General features: G+C 38.6%; 1 protein-coding gene across 1 annotated transcript in view; it reads left to right on the plus strand.

Moving 5' to 3' along the window:
• The first annotated feature begins 2,073 nt into the window (after nucleotides 1-2,073).
• FAM199X (family with sequence similarity 199, X-linked) overlaps nucleotides 2,074-15,590 on the plus strand; it is a 30,781-nt gene continuing 17,264 nt past the window's right edge. Inside the window, exons 1-2 of the mRNA XM_025431558.3 lie at nucleotides 2,074-2,622; nucleotides 12,424-12,643. Coding sequence (XP_025287343.1) covers nucleotides 2,426-2,622; nucleotides 12,424-12,643 — 417 coding nt within the window. The 5' untranslated portion in view covers nucleotides 2,074-2,425. The remainder of the gene's footprint in view (nucleotides 2,623-12,423; nucleotides 12,644-15,590) is intronic.

Raw genomic sequence — 15,590 nt, forward strand, 5'->3', positions numbered from 1 at the left:
TGTTTCTCAACTGAGAAATATATTGGAGGGATCTCTCTTAAAGGAAAACAGTCTCTTAGGCTCAAGCATTTATGTAAATTCTTTTAATAATATTTCTTAAACATAAACAAACATGAGACTAAATAGAAACTCTGCTATTCATAAGGCTCTGTACAAACTTAACATCAAAGTAAATTTACAAATTGTGCACAAATATTAATTTAATGTGGTACATGTTTGCTGAGACAAAACTACCCTTAGAAACCTGAACATACTACTGACTGGCCAGCATGTGTTCTTGGTTTTCAACATACTTGCTTGTATGTGAGTCTTGTGAGGATCTTGGTTTCCCATCACTTTCCCTTTCCAAACTATTAGACAATCTTCATCTGTACTAAGCCATGAAATAGGAGGTACACCTAATTTATTTTTTTACCAGCTCATGACAATTAAAGTAGTATTGTTGCCAACTTGATTTTTAAAACAGGTTCAAATACATGTCCTAATTATGTGGCAGCTGTTAGTTACCATTGTCATCCATATACTCCAGGATATGTTTAAAATTAAATGTCAAAGTAAAACATACCTGTAAAAAAGCTTGCAGATGCTGTCATTAGACTCCAGTTTGAACAACACTGTCCTGTTACAGTATGTGTAAATATATATATATATATATATATATATATATATATATATATATTTAAATTAGAATATTTTGTTAGCTTCTTACTCATAGTTTCTGGTGCAATTACCTGAGTACTTACATTATTATGTAGCACTTGACTTTTGTTTTGGGGACTAAGCCATTGCCCATTCAGGCTCACTGGGAATGGTGCATTGGGGATCACAAATCAAACCATCATCAACCTTACATCCATGATTTTTAAGTTAAATGAAAGAAGACAGGCACACTCAACAGTCAGGTCATCGAATAACTAAAGTGAGATAATATATACATTTTAAAGGAGTGGTTGAGTTGTTTTCATTATAAGTTGCATTGGTAGGACATATCACAGAGATTAAGACTGGGGCTTGTGTGTGCCCACTGTCCATTTCTCCCAACCTCCTTTCTCCTTCCCTTCCTCCTAGGTTCTTTCACTTTTCCTTTTTTCTGCACCTACTTTAGTTTTATGTTTATCTCAAAGTTTAATGTAGTGTGTTTTTCCATAAAGCTAAATGTATTTAATTTTTAATTAAGAGATTATTCCCTTATTTTATATGAAAGTGTGCTTCATTTTATAAGTTGTAGCAGTTTAAAAAATTGTCTTCATTTGGCAAAGTAAGAAATTGGAAATCTTGTGTTTTACTCCAAATCTAAAAAAAAAAAAAATGTTTATACGTGCAAGGTCTGCAACCACTGGTCTGTAAAACAGAGAAAAGAGAAAGAGGAGGAAAGAATGGTGGTATTTGACACGTAGCAAGTTGACTTAAGTTGAATAAGTTAAAAGCGCTATAATATACTTTCCACTGGAGCACTGGCAGGAATACATAAGACTCATTTGGGAGTCAGGGAAGGCTTCACAGAGGAGGTAACATTTGAGCTGGGGCTTTAAGAATTAGCAGGGGAAAACCAGCAGGGCATTCTAAGCAGAACGCATAATGCAAGCAAGAGCACAGAGCACAAAAGAGCACTACGTGTCCAGCAGCTCTGAGTAGCCTGGTGGCTGTTGTGTAGAGTTCTCAGGGTTAGAAGATCAAGGGTAAAGCAGGGACTATTTTTTTCCTTGGCCCATTTCCCCTACAGTTCATTGCACAGTGCTGGGCACACACACTGCAGGGCTCATTTAATTGGGACAGGGTGGTCTAGTACGCTGGGAACCAGGGCATCTGGACTCTTTCTCACGCACTCGCAGTGTGACCTTAGCCAAGTCCCTTTTCTCAGGGCTGCCGCTTCCTGCTTATTAATCAGCCCTGGGTGAGAAAACAGAGGTGGTTGGCCTGAAGCGCAGGGCCTTTCCAGCGCCAGAAATCCCACGCTCACGCGTGGAGGGCGGTTGGGCGGAGGTTCAGTTCCTCCTCCGCTCCAGCAGGGGGCATAGGGAGCAGCTTCCCACCGCCTTTTTCCTCCCGGCGGGCGTCGGCGGACTGCAGCAGTCGCAAGTGGCGAGCGCAGTGGGCGGGCCGGGCGCGGCAGCGGCGGTGGCGCTGCGGTCAGCGGCGCTGCGCTGCGCTGACTGGGCTGGGCCGGGCAGCGGCGGCGACGGAGACCGCTGCCGAGGCCACTGAGGCGCTGACTGGGTGGCCAGTGGGCTGCTGTGGCCTCTAGCAGCCTCTTAGCGCGGTCGGCATTCACCGGGCGGCATCTGGCCGTGGAGCTCAGCCTGCTGGTGAGCTGCGGTGGGCACACCCCGGCTCGGCAAAGGCGGACAGGTTAGAGTGGGGGAAGGGGCAGGCACAGAAGCAGCCCGGGCCAGGGAGGGAGCCCAAAGCCAGGCCATCTCCAGCCATGTCCGACGAGACGTCGGCCACCACTTCGTACGAGAAGTTTCTAACCCCCGAGGAGCCCTTCCCGCTCCTGGGACCCCCTCGCGGGGTGGGCACCTGCCCGAGCGAGGAGCCAGGCTGCCTGGACATCAGCGACTTCGGCTGCCAGCTGTCCTCTTGTCATCGCACGGATCCACTCCACCGTTTCCACACCAACAGGTACGAACCGCTGCGGAGGGCAGGGGCTAACTGCCCACACCCCTGACTCAAACTGGAGAACGCTGGCTCACTCCTGAACCTGGTGCTCCTCCTCGGGTCTGCGCTTCCATTCGTCCCCTCCCCCATCTTCTTGCGACCAGCGCTCCTTTCCTGTTCCCTCTCCCTATTTTCACCCTAGTCCTCCCGATTTTCCTTTGGTCCGGCATTTTACTTGCTCTCTTTTCCCCATTCATCATCTGATCATAGCGATTCCTCCCTTTCCCCTCCCACCCCATCTGTGCCCAGAGAATCAATCCCAAATCTCCACCCTCAAATTTTTTTTTTAAGATTTTATTTATTTATTCATGATAGTCACACAGAGAGAGGCAGAGACACAGAGACACAGGCAGAGGGAGAAGCAGGCTCCATGCACCGGGAGCCCGACGTGGGACTCGATCCCGGGTCTCCAGGATCGCGCCCGGGCCAAAGGCAGGCGCCAAACCGCTGCGCCACCCAGGGATCCCTCCACCCTCAATTTTAAGATGCATCCCTACTCCATCCACCCGAAAAAGTTTAACCCCTTCCATCTCCCATACACTCTAGAGTAGACTTTGGATGGCTCAAAACCAATCTATGGATCTTTTGAAAGATGGCACTTTTTTTTTTTTTTTTAAAGATTTTATTTATTTATTCATGATAGTCACAGAGAGAGAGAGAGAGGCAGAGAGACACAGGCAGAGGGAGAAGCAGGCTCCATGCACTGGGAGCCCGACGTGGGATTCGATCCCGGGTCTCCAGGATCGCGCCCTGGGCCAAAGGCAGGCGCCAAACCGCTGCGCCACCCAGGGATCCCAAAGATGGCACTTTTAAAGGTAGAATCTTCCTTTTCCCGATTTTTAATCTGCCTCCCGGCCCAATTTACACTCCCCACCCCATTTTTTTTTTTTTTTTTTGGTGGAGGTATAGGAAACAAGACCTCCTTATGAACTCTTTGCTTTACCATTTTAGGCCCTGCCAAAATGTATAACCTTAAATCTCGAAGATTCCTTCATGTAGCATATCCCTTGGTTTGCTCCCCCAGTGGAAGGACGAAGCTAAGCTTAGAATGGGCTTATACAAATTTACTCAGAGGGCACATCTCCTAACGGATTTTATTGGAAGCTAGAGTGTTCTGGAGAATTCTCTCATGTAAGCATTTAAGTTTAATACCAAATGTGAAGATTGTGAAGATGGTGTACAGGTAGCCCCAACCTGTACACAGAAGCCCCAAGGTGGATATTTGATAGATACATACCAAGGCTTGGGAGGGTGTATGGAGAACAAGGGAGGAGATGGGTTCAGCTGTGGAAAGAAAATATTGGAATTGAATTAAGGAGTCTAGTTCTGATTTCTAGTTCACAATATCAGCATGAACAAATCCTTCCATCTTATAATGTCTTTTGCATGCCCTCCACCACCTCTTAAATCACTCTACAGATTTACTGAGCTTCTACCAGATGCAAAGAATGTATAAAACATGATTCTTACCTGAAAGAAAGAGTCTGGAAATGACATGTTAAACAGTCATGCAGAACATCAGTGTAACACATTGGAAAAGGAAGTGGTAGTAAATTTATTACTTTTCCAATCGTCATTGCAAAAATGAGGAAACTGAGGCCCAGAGAGGAAAGACTGAGTTCAAGGTCATAAAACAGTAGGCAAAGCCAAGATTACTTCATTGGAGCCAGTGATGAAACTTGGAACAGAACTAATGGCACAAATGTTTTAAACGGTTGTTATAGTTTCTTAGACTGACTCAGAGAAGCTTATTTAACCCATGATGTGATTATAACATGAGTGTAATGGATTTATGAGATCAAGTGTGTTTAGGGTTGTTTGCATTGGAAAACAATATAAAAGAATACTTTTGCACATATTTGGTATTTAAGGTTAGCAACATTGGAGCAAGTCCTATACACAGGAAAGTTGAATGATTTCAGAATTAGCCTGCACTGATGATGAGGGCAAGGAAATGAGGAAGGAGGCTGAGGGTAAGTAAGCACTGCCAAAACTGTTGGGTTGATGAGTGAAGCAAGGAGAAGAATACATTTCTTACAGCTCATTTTGTTCTTTTTCTTCCTCTCCATTTTTTTCTTGTGTTTTCCTACTCCTTTTCTTAGAGACAGAGGTAAGGTCAAGGTTGTTTTCCAGAATGGAGCAGTTAATATAGACAGGGAGGGGATCCCTGGGTGGCTCAGCGGTTTAGCGCCTGCCTTTGGCCCAGGGCGCAATCCTGGAGTCCCGGGATCGAGTCCCACGTCGGGCTCCTGGCATGGAGCCTGCATGGAGCCTGCTTCTCTTCTCCTGTGTCTCTGTCCCCCCCCCCCCCGTCTATCATAAATCAATCAATCAATCAATCTTAAAAAAAGTAAAGAAATAATATAGACAGGGAGGTTCCTGTTCATCCCCAGTTTTCCCAAGTCAAACATTTTGCCTGCTTTTTAAAAACCTCTCTCTCCTGCCCTACTTTTCTCAAGGCTTTGGGATGACAGTAGGAGATCTAATGTATTTTGCTTTGTACCCTTTTCAACAGAGATTAGGGTAAGCAGAAGTTGCAGTATTTACATTGGATGATGTTTCTGCCCTAGGCCACCTAGGCTTTTTAAATGTTCTCTCATTCTGGAATGTTCTGCCTTCCTAGCCCTCCTCAAGATGGCATTTGAGAGGACCATATACTCCCCTCTCTCCAATAAATAAAGTCTTTTAAAAAAAACAAAATTTTTTAGAGATTTTTAAATTTATTCATTTGAGAGAAAGAGAGCATGAGTATGAGGGGCAGAGGGAGAGGGAGAAGCAGACTCCCCTCTGAACAGGGAGCCCTGGCATAACCTGAGCCAAAGGCAGACGCTTAACTGACTGAACCACCCAGGTGTCCTGAAAATAAATTTCAATAAACCAAGAAACTTGATTATTTTTTAATGATTTATTTATTTATTAGAGCATGCACATGAGAGGGGGAAGGGGCAGAAGGAGAGGGAGAGAAAGAATCTCAAGCAGGCTCAGTACTGAAACTGATACTGGACTCCATCTTACCACCCTAAGGTCATGACCTGAGGTGAAACCAAGAGTCAGACACGTAACTGACTGAGACACCCCAATTATTTTTTAACTTAAATGTTAATATGGAATATATGTGGTGTTTAAGGCATTTTTCTTTGGTTTTGGGACAGGATATTTATGATATAATTGTGAGTTTTTTCTTAGCATTTGTCCATGGCAACCTCCACCATTATCAAAAAGGGAAGTCATTTACCAAATTGAAAAAAAAATTATAATGATACTGGTAAGTTCTGTAATTAAATTGTTTTTTTTTAAAAGATTTTTTATTTATTTATTCATAGAGACACAGAGAGAGAATGAGAGGCAGAGACACAGGCAGAGGGAGAAGCAGGCTCCATGCAGAGAGCCTGACGTGGGACTTGATCCCGGGTCTCCAGGATCATGCCCTGAGCTGCAAACGGCGCTAAACCGCTGTGCCACCAGGGCTGCCCTGTAATTAAATTGTGAGATGAAGGAGGTTAATATGAACTACTTGATGTGTTATTCTTTTCATCTTTAATAGTAGTACATCAGTACTTTCAACAATTGTGAAAAGCATGTGGGAGGACAGTGCCTCACTTTTGTACACCCTATTGGCAGGATAGGAAATGAACTATTAAAGCAGTTACTCAGTTATTTGATTTTAGAGCCCTGTTTCAATCACCTTAACCAGAAGAGCCTCAAGACTACTGTGTATCTTTTGTACTACCCACAGGCTTCCTATCAATATAGAATTAACAGTTGCAGAAGAGCTGTGATTTGCAGGTGGGGGAACCATGCTCCATGAAGTAACAGATTATAAAGGCAGGAGGAATTTGGTTTAGGGATTTGTTGAGACAAACTGAGAATAGGGATCAGACTTGGGAGAATTATCCAGGCTAGAAATACGGATTTGAGAGCATTTGGAATAGAAAGAACAGTAGAACAGTAATGTGTTAGGAGTAGAACTGTGGCTTAGAAAGGTTGAGAGAAGAAGAAACTTTTCAATAAATTTAGCAGGGAAAGGAAGGAGAGGAGATGTGGTAATCTGAAAAAAAAGTTGAATGTTTCATTGTTGTTTGTTTGCCTTGTTTAGTTTTTCTTTTCTAAGAATAGAGATTTTTAGCTCCTTAGCAGCCCACAGGAAAGGGAGAAACTGAAAGTAAGAGGAGAGTGTGGGATGACAGGAGATGACTGGGATGAACTCAGAACACGAATGGAATAATTAGTCTTAGAAATGACATGGCTAAAAAAAAAAAAAAAAAAAAAAAAAAAAAAAAAAAAAAAAAAAGAAATGACATGGCTTTTTTTTTTTCTTCCAAGACTACAGAAGAGGGTAGGAGGGATGGGTAATGATATGAAGACAATTGAGATCTCTAGGAGAGTTGGGCATTTGAGTAGCGTGGGCGGGGGCGGGGGGGGGGTTGTGTCATCTGCTCTAACTTGGGACCTTGATGGCCTACTGTGCTCCAGAGTTGTAGCAGAGGTTGGGGGTGGCTATATGGGGGTTTTGACAGATAAGCTTTGTAGATAAATTTTCTCAGCTTTAGTTTTTTTTAAACTGAAATTTGGGCAGCAAGCCTAGTTATTGAATTAAACTCCATTTCATTCGGATTCTTTTTTTTTAAGATTTTATTCTTTTGAGGGGGAACACGAGAGAAAGAGCACAAGCAGTGGGAGGAGGGGTAGAGGGAGAAGGGGAGAGAGAAGCAGGCTCCCTACTGAGCAGCGAGCCCAATATGGGGCTCAATCCCAGGACCTTGAGATCATGACTTGAGCCAAAGGCAGACACTTAACCGAGAGAGCCACCCAGGTGCCCTCATTAGGAGTCTTCTCAATATTTTTCTTTTAAGGTAGAAAGTCTACTTTGTGAATAATTTTATGGTTATAACTAGAATCTTAGTGTTAGGTAGCTTTCTCCTACTGGAATAAGATATAAGAAGTTTGCGGATTTGAATAGTTCAGCACTAAGCACATGCACACAGTGGTCATTCATGACATGTTTGAAACCAACAGAATAGTCTAAAAGAATCACACTTAAATTTTTTTTTTTAATTTTTATTATAAAAGCTCACTTTAGAAAATTGGCATATATACAAAACTCTAAAGATCACTCATGATCCCTTTCAGTAAAGATAACAACTGTCAGCATTTTGATGTTGTTACTTGTAATATTCTTTTTTTATTTAAAGATTTTATTTATTTATTCATGAGAGACACAAAAAGAAAGGTAGAGACATAGGCAGAGGGAGAAGCAAGCTCCCTGTGAGGAGCCCAATGAGGAACTCGATCCCAGGACCCTGGGATCAGGACCTGAGTGACAGGCAGATGCTTAATCACTGAGCCACCCAGGTGCCCTTAATATTCTTTTTTTTTTTTAATTTTTATTTATTTATGATAGTCACAGAGAGAGAGAGAGAGGCAGAGACACAGGCAGAGGGAGAAGCAGGCTCCATGCATCGGGAGCCTGATGTGGGATTCGATCCTGGGTCTCCAGGATCGCGCCCTGGGCCAAAGGCAGGCGCCAAACCGCTGCGCCACCCAGGGATCCCAATATTCTTTTTATGTTCATATATAATTCAAAAAATCAGGATCAGGTTATATATGATTTGTGACCAGGTTTTTATACTTATATTGTGAGCGTTTTTGTTTTCAAAAAATAGGCTGAAAATACAATATTTTTTAAAAAGATTTTATTTATTTATTTGGATGAGAGAGTGTGTGAGCAGGGGGAGGGGCAGAGGGAGAGAGAACCACAAGCACACTCTGCAGGGAGTATACAGAGCCCTACATGGGGCTCCATCTCACAATCCTGAGATCATGGCTTGAGCTGAAATCAAGAGTTGAGGGCTCAACTGAGCCGACCAGGTGTTTCCTGAAAATATAATTTTTAATGATTATAAAACACCATTATTTAGATATATTATTTATTCCCCATATTTGGGAAGCATATCTTTTTCCTTTGTTGGTTATTATAAATGAGACTATTTGGACATGTTTGGTCTCAAATCTTTTTCCCAATTTCAATTTGAGGAAGTGATCATTCCTAGAAGGGCAATTACTGAGTCCAAAGGAATGAACTTTTTGAAGCTTTTGATGTATATACAGTACCAAGTACCAGTCTTCCTATTTTCAGAAAGATTATGCCAATTTAACACTAACACTACTAATTGCAGTGGATAAACGTACTACTGCCTACTTTGTTTTTGTTCACATTGCCTTAAGGTAATAATAAAATAATATTTGGAAATTAGAAGATAATAGAATTTAAAAATATATATCTCTTGGAGTGGGGCACCTGCTAATGGTTCAGCACTTGCCTTTTGCTCAGGTCCTGATCCCGGGATCCTGGGATCAAGATCCACATCAGGCTCACCACAGAGGAGCTTCTCCCTCTGCCTATATGTCTGCCTCTCTTTCTGGGTCTCTCATGAATAAATAAATCTTTAAAAAAATGTCTAGTAGTAAAAATGTTTCTATTTTGTAAATGATTGGTTTCGAATATGAACCTTTTTTAAGTCACTGTAAAAAAAAAGAGCAAAAGCTCCTCAGAATAGCCAGAATCCTATTAAATCTCTTATAAAGACATGGACCTGAAAAACTGAGAAAGATACTGATTTTGCCCTACATTAAGAGCACAAAACTGGGGGGGGGGGCTCTTGGGTGGCTCAGTCATTTGAGCATCTGCCTTTGGTTCAGGATGATCCCAGGGTCCTGGGATTGAGCCTCACATCAGGCTCCCTGCAGGGAACCTGCTTTTCCCTCTGTCTCTGCCTGCTGCTTGTGTTTTCTCTCTCTGTCAAATAAATAAATAAAATCTTTAAAACACACACACACACAGAAGCAAGCAAATAACTGTCCTGTCAGTGATTTAAACATTAGATTATCAAATCTAGCATAGTTTTCTGAAAAGGAAAGTCATAATTATAGAAGGAAACACATTTCTACTGAATTTTTGCAAGCTCAAAAAATTTTTTATTGAAAACAATTACCTAACAGCTTTTCCTACCACATAACATGGTACTTGGTACATAGAAGATACTAACTAAATGGTTGTTGAGTGGCTGAATGAATAAAGGTTGAAAAAAGCCATTAGCATTTCTTTTTTGCCACTAGCATTTTGAAGACAAAAAAGAAAAAAATAATTTGCCCAGAATACAGCATAGGTAATGGTTTACTAGATCTAAGAGAGTGTTTGTCATTTTTTAGCTTTTATATTGCCTTATTGTACATCCTGAACAATTTGGTTAGTTCTAAGTTAAAAAATGAGGATACTGCCTGCCTAGGAAGCATATGGTGAAACTAGGTAATATTACAAGGTATTCTAAGATGTTAGATGAATTTGAGATTTTTGCCTATTTATAAAAGCTTGTTGATATCTGTGTTTATAGTTATTGAACCATAATAGTTTAGAGAGTGTCATGTGTGTGTTTTGAACCTTTAAAATATTCTACCTTTAGCTCAAAGGAAAAATGACATAAAATTGTCGGATTGCCCACATTTTGCAAACCAAGAACTTTGAAATTAAGATTAGTAATACAAAATAAGGGAGGGAGAGTTAAAAAATGAAAAACACAGTTCAAGAAAAAAATAGATTTAATGAAAGATGAGAAACAACCTAATAATAGATAAGTAACAGGCTTTTCTTCAGGAAGCCATTATTTCAGTATTTTATTAGTATCCAATGTATTAAATCATTATCTTAAGGATTAATTATGTAGGCTACTGCCTAAGCAATGAAGATTATCTTGTTAATGTATGAAGCTAGTGGAAATTTACAGAAGAAAGATATGTAGATTTAAAGACAAAAGTAACGCTGCAACAGATACCACAGGCAAAATGTTAATATTCTTAATACACTAAGAACTTATAAAATCAGTAAGGAAAACATTAACACATAGAAAAACACTAGAGCAAAATAGCAAATATTTTAAAATTTGATCTTGCTAGTAATTGAAGAAATGAAAATTGACGTAAAAATGGTTTTTCCTACCAGATAGGTGAAACTTTAAAAATGAAAATTCCAGTGCTGGGGCGCCAGGGAGACTCAGCAGCTCAGCGTCAGCCTTCGGCTCAGGCCATGATCCCAAATCCCATATCCTTGGTCCAGGGATTGAGCCCCACATCAGACTCCCTGCAAGGAATCTGCTCCTCCCTCTGCCTTTCTCTCTCTGCGTCTCTCATGAATAAATAAATAAAATCTTTAAAGAAAAGAAAGAAAATTCCAGTGCTGTTAAGGTTGTGGTGAAATGAGCATGCTTTATATACTGTTTCAGGGAGTGTAAATTAATGCAGCCTTTCAGAAAGGCACTTGACTAAGTATGATATGACCTTTAGAAGTGTTGATATTCTTTGACTCAGTACTTTCCTTTCAAGGAATCTATCCTGAGAGATTATATGTTTTTTTTTGTATTTTTTGTATATTTTTTAATTGGAGTTCAACTTGCCAACATACAGTATAATAGTGCTCATCCCGTGAAGTGCCCCCCTCAGTGCCTGTCACCCAGTCACCCCATTCCCCCATCCACCTTCCCTTCCACTACCTCTTGTTCGTTTCCCAGGGTTAGGAGTCTCTCATGTTTTGTCACCCTCTCTGATATTTCCCACTCATTTTCTCTCCTTAACCCTATAATCCCTTTCACTATTTTTTATTATATATGTTGATAAATAATTATAAACAAAACGGTTCATCTCAGTATTATTTGTAATACCAAAAAAATGGAAACAGCCTAAGTATTATTGAAGGAATAAGGTTAAATAAATTATGAGACTTTTTAATCAGTGGAATATTATATAGGCATTAAAATGTTTTCAAGTAATATACATAGGGAAATGCTTAATATATGATAAGTGAAGAATGGATACTAAAAACTATATATATGTGTGTGTGTATATGTGCAGAATGATGATTCTGTAAAAAAAATATATATGTACTAAAATATTGTGGATTAGTTATTATTGAGTAATGGAACTCTTGGTCATTTTAATATTCTTTATTACTCCTTTCTTATTCCAACATCTTTGCAATGATCTTTTATAGCACTGGTAAGTAAAAGTTATTTAAACACTTCTTGAACTTCTGTGTACTTTTTGTGCTTTTCTCTGCCCTGCAATGGCTACCCTCTTCTTTTAATAATAATAATAGCTACCATGCATTGAGCACTTTTTATGTCTGCTAAGAGTTCTGTATGCATTCTTGTATAATCTTCATAATAACTCCTCCTTAAAATGAAAACACAGGCTGAAGAGGGTGTGTTTTGCTTAAGATCAAGCAGCAGTCAAATTACAGAGCGAGAATTTGAACTCAATCTGACTTCAAAATATATTTATAACCACTATCCTATGTTTTATTTATAGATGAAGGTTTTACTTTATTCTTAATTTAGATACAATTTTCTTTTAAAATATTTTATTATAAAAATTTTCAGACAAATATAAAAGGAAAGGGAATAGTGTAATGAACTTCATATATCCATCATCCAGCTTCAACAATTATTCACATATGGCAATATGCTTTATATCACTACTCATTACTCAAACCCTTATTATTTTCAGAAAAATCCCAGATATATATCATTCATAAATGTTTTAGTATACATCTTTAAAAGGTAAGGGCTCTTTTGAAAATAATCACAGTATCATTGTCATATCTAAAACTATACTTCTATTCTTCATAAATATCTTGAATGTATCTCCTATTAATATCTTAAGATTGTGGGGATTCTGGAGTTCCTGTTATGATTTCTTTTGTGTTGTGTTTTTAAGGTGGAACTTAACTTCTTGTGGAACAAGTGTTGCCAGCTCAGAATGCAGTGAGGAGCTATTTTCTTCAGTTTCTGTTGGAGATCAAGATGATTGCTATTCCCTGTTAGATGATCAAGACTTCACTTCTTTTGATTTATTCCCTGAGGGGAGTGTCTGCAGTGATGTCTCTTCTTCTATTAGCACATACTGGGATTGGTCAGATAGTGAGTTTGAATGGCAGGTAGGTTTTTTTTTCTTGTATTACCATCATTACTCCATAAATAGAAGAAATTTTGATATTTTCATCTCTGACAATATAAAGAATTAGATGGAACATGTATCCTTTATTTTTACTAATGTACCATTTAGGTCTCTGATGTTATAGATATCCTTCTGTGGATTTTCATATAATTTACTACTTGTATAATGTTCTCATTATTATATATCATCAGTATTTTTCTATGCATGAATCCAAGCAAGTATATTCTTCCTAATTATAGGAAATAGCCTTTGTGTCTTTATAGGCACAATATCCTTGCATCCGGGTCATGTTCTATATATTTAATATCACAAACCACTATTATAAAAACATACTTTTTGGTTCTCATCAGAAATATAATTTCCCATTTTGAATTCTCTTCATATGTAGGGATGTTTTTTGCCCTATAGTGGTTTTTTTGTGGCATATATAGCATGTAAAATGGCTTTTTGGAAAATTTTTTGGAAATTCTGCCTTATAATGATTGCAGTCTATCAGAAAATGTAAATCATGTTATCGCAAGATCCATTTTCTGATTGTAAAAGACAGTAACATTTGAAGAAGCTTTCCTTGCATATAGGAGATGTTATATTCAGATACTTGAATGCCTGCTATCTTTGAAAGCCATCCAAATTTTTGAAGTTGTATTCCAAGAGAGGAATCAAATATTATTTTATTTGAAACATTTTCTTATTGAAGTGTGAAAACAGACTGGCATGAAATTAAAAGTAATTCTCCAGGTCCCACTCTGCTGTGGTTACCACTGTTGAGAGCTTGTGCAGATACAAGTATGTTTACAGAATGTGAAAAACACAAATGGGATCATACTTGAGCCACTGTTTGGCCCTTTGCTTTTTTTCAACTAACATCTCATTCTTTTTGAAGGCTGAATCATAATTTATTTAATCTGTTCTCTAATAATGGATATTTAGATTGGTTTAAGTTTCTTGTTATAAAAATGCTACACTGAAAATTAAGAGTTTTTAAAGAGAAAAAGTAATCTAAAACTCTATTTTTATATTTTATATTTCAGATGTTTCTGTTTTATATACAGTTGTAAATATGATTTAGATAAAAATCATAAAAATTTTTTAGCCTTTAAAATATTGAGATAAAATTCACCATTTTAATAATTTTAAGTATATAATTCAGTGATTTTTAATATATTCACAGTGGTGTGCAGCCATCACCACTATCTAATTCAGGGACATTTCTCTAAAAAGTATTCCATACCTGTTAGCAGATACTCCCAATTTCCCCCCTGCCCCCATCACCTGGCATCCACTAATCTACTTTCTCTATGGATGTGCCTTCCTGGATGGACATTTCATATAATATGTGGCCTTTGTGTCTGGCTTCTTTCACTTGGCATGTTTTCAGGGTTCATCCATGTTATAGTGTGTCACAGTACTTCATTTCTGTCTTAGCTCAGACTGCTATAACAAATACCATAAACTGGATGGCTTAAACAACAGGCATTTCTTTCACACAGTTCTAGAGGCTGAAAAGTCCAAGGTCAGAATGCCATAATGGTTGGGTTCTGGTGTGGGTCCTGTTTCTGACTTGTATATGGCTGCCTTTTGCTTTATCTTCACATGTAGAGGGGAGAGAGGGCTGTGATCTCCTCATCCTCTTGTAATTATAGTCACATCCCATCATGTATCCTCTATCCTCATGTAAACATAATTATCACCCAAAGCCCTACCTCCACATATTGAATTGGGGATTAGGGCTTCAAGATAGGGACTTGGTGGTGGTGGTGAAAGAAGGGGGCACACATTCAGTCCATACCAATTCCTTTTCATTGCTGAATAGATAGGGCCAAATCACATTTTGTTTGTTTATTCATCTGCTGATGAGTGTTTTCCCCTTTGGGGCTATTAGGAATAATACTGCTGTTAACATTCAGATATAAGTTTTTATATGGATGTATCTTTTTTATTACTGAGTATAGTTGACATAATATGTATATTTGTAATTCTCTTGGATATACACTTCGGAGTGGAATTGCTGGGTCATATGATAACTTTATGTTTAACTTTTTGAAGAACTGCCAAAATGTTTTCCAAAATAGTTGCACCACTTTATATTTCCACCAGCAATATATGAAACTTCCAATTTCTCCATATCCTTGCCAAAACTTGCTATTGTCTTTTTGATTATAACCATCCTACTGTGTGTACAACAATACTTCATTTTGGTTTTGATTTGCATTTCCCTAATGACAAATGATGTCAAGCATCTTTTCATGTGCTTATTGGCCATTGGTATTCTTTTTTTTGGAAAAATGTCTATTCAAATCCTTTGTCCATTTTTAAATTGTTTTGTCTTTTATTGTTGAATTGTAAGAGTTCTTTATATGTTATGGCTACTAGACCCTTATACATGATTTGCAAAAGATCTTTCCCTTCCTGTGGGTTGTGTTTTTACTTGATACTCCTTTGACACACAAAAGGTTTTAATTTTAATAAAGTTCAATTTATTTTTTCTTTGAATTCTGTGCTTATGATGTCATATTTTAAAAAACATTGCTTAATCCAAGGTCATGCAGATTTTCACCTGTTTCTTAGAGTTTTAGTTTTTATATTTAGATCTTTGATCCATTTTGAGTTACTTTTTTGTATGTGGTGTAAGATAGGGGTCCAAATTCATTCTTTTGCATGTAGACATTCAGTTGTCCCAACACTATTTGGTGATAAGGCTATATTCTTTGCTTATTGAATGGTCTTGGTACCCTTGTGGAAATGAATTGGTCATAGATGTATAGGTTTAGTTCTGGGCTGTTGATTCTATTCCATTAATATGTATGTCTATCCTTATGCTGGTACCACGCTGTTTTAATTGCTCTAGCTTTGTGGTAAAGTTTGAAATCAGGAAGTGTTAGGTCTCCCAGTTTGTTTTTCTTTATTAAGATTGTTTTGGCTGTTGG

Source organism: Canis lupus, chromosome X (genome assembly GCF_003254725.2).
Source record: "Canis lupus dingo isolate Sandy chromosome X, ASM325472v2, whole genome shotgun sequence".
Classification (NCBI taxonomy): domain Eukaryota; kingdom Metazoa; phylum Chordata; class Mammalia; order Carnivora; family Canidae; genus Canis; species Canis lupus.